Source organism: Miniopterus natalensis, chromosome 18, assembly GCF_054644295.1.
Source record: "Miniopterus natalensis isolate mMinNat1 chromosome 18, mMinNat1.hap1, whole genome shotgun sequence".
Classification (NCBI taxonomy): Eukaryota; Metazoa; Chordata; class Mammalia; order Chiroptera; family Miniopteridae; genus Miniopterus; species Miniopterus natalensis.
Window position 1 is genome coordinate 35,362,830 of NC_142098.1, and position 1,423 is coordinate 35,364,252.

The 1,423-nt window shown below is 66.4% G+C and overlaps 1 protein-coding gene across 1 annotated transcript; it reads left to right on the top strand.

Moving 5' to 3' along the window:
- Window positions 1-296: 296 nt before the first annotated feature.
- CNFN (cornifelin) lies at window positions 297-1,048 on the top strand. Its single transcript, XM_087827235.1, has 3 exons — window positions 297-405; window positions 740-876; window positions 959-1,048. Exons 1-3 carry the CDS (start codon window positions 297-299, stop codon window positions 1,046-1,048), a joined length of 336 nt encoding a protein of 111 aa, XP_087683361.1.
- The last annotated feature ends 375 nt before the right edge of the window (window positions 1,049-1,423 follow it).

Sequence of the window (1,423 nt, forward strand, 5' to 3'; positions counted from 1 at the left end):
GCCCAGACGTGGAGGAGGCGGCGGCACGGCTCAGCCCCGCCCACATGTGGCGCGCACCCTTTCCCGCACCCGCAGGAGCCCCACCCCCAGCTCAACCAGACGTGCAGGAGGCAGTGGCAATGGGTCACACTGGGATGTGACTGCCCAGAGGTGGCAGAAGGAAAGGGGTTGCAGTGGTGTCCCCTCAGTGGGCGGCCTGGTGGCCCCGCCCAGACTGCCCGGCAGAGGGGGGGCAGGGGCGGGGCCCAGGAGGCGTTGCGAGGCTGCCCGCTGACCCCGTCCCCCACTCCGCAGCCATGTCCTACCCCGTGACCAGTCAGCCCCAGTGTGCCACCAGCTGCTACCAGACCCAGCTCAGTGACTGGCACACCGGTCTCACGGACTGCTGCAACGACATGCCCGTCTGTGAGTGCCCGCGCCCCCCTCCAGGCCCCGGGATGGTGGGAGGGAGGAAGGTCGCCTCCATCCCCCTCTCCCCTCCTTGGACCCTGAATCCCCACTCTCTAGCCCTCACGCCTTCCTCGAACCCCCAAAACTTCCTAGGACCCTGACCTCACACCTTCCATCTTCCCCTCGGACCTTCAACGCCCCCCCCCCAGCTTCCCACCCTATTTCTCAACCACTAACCCCACCCCACCCCTCAATTCCCTCTGGGACCCTCAACTTGGCTCCGGGGACCCTCAGCCTGGCCGGCAGGAGGTGCCGGGCGGGCCCTCCTGACCCCTCCCCCCCCCCCCAGGTCTGTGTGGCACTTTCGCGCCTCTGTGCCTCGCCTGCCGCATCTCCGACGACTTCGGCGAGTGCTGCTGCGCGCCCTACCTGCCCGGCGGCCTGCACTCGCTGCGCACGGGCATGCGGGAGCGCTACCGCATCCAGGTGCGCGGGTCGGCCCGCGGGCCGGGCTGGGTGGTCCCCGGGACCCGGGCCGGGCTCCTAACCGCTCTCTCCCACCCCCTAGGGCTCTGTCGGGCACGACTGGGCGGCGCTCACCTTCTGTTTGCCCTGCTCCCTCTGCCAGATGGCTCGGGAACTGAAGATCCGAGAGTAAAGAAATGTCCCCCCGCCCTCCTTTCCCTCCGGCCGGGCCTGGCCTCCTCTGCCCCCTCCCGGGAGGGCCTGCCCCTCCGCCCTGTCCCGCCACCAGAAATACACCCACAATAAAAACCTGAAAACCAACTCCGCCTACATCTTTTGTCCCACGGAAGGAATCTGGGTGGAGAAGGAGGTTTGGTGAGACAGGTGGGGACACAGGGAAGATGCCTAGGTGTGGAAGGAGGAGTTCTGGAGTCAGACCTTTGATCCCCGCCTGCTGTGGATGACATTGGCAAGTCTCTTTCCTCTCTGCGCCAGGGTGTCCTCCCTAACAAAGTAAAACCACTCACTCCTTAGCGGCCTACCTGAAGCTCTGCCCGGATTCTGAAAA

Excerpts from the sequence above, each read along its gene's own strand:
- CNFN (XM_087827235.1), top strand. The coding sequence starts at position 297 with ATGTCCTACCCCGTGACCAGTCAGCCCCAGTGTGCCACCAGCTGCTAC. Across the intron at positions 406-739 it reads CTGCAACGACATGCCCGTCT|GTCTGTGTGGCACTTTCGCG; the intron begins GTGAGTGCCCGC and ends CCCCCCCCCCAG. Across the intron at positions 877-958 it reads GGGAGCGCTACCGCATCCAG|GGCTCTGTCGGGCACGACTG; the intron begins GTGCGCGGGTCG and ends CCCACCCCCTAG.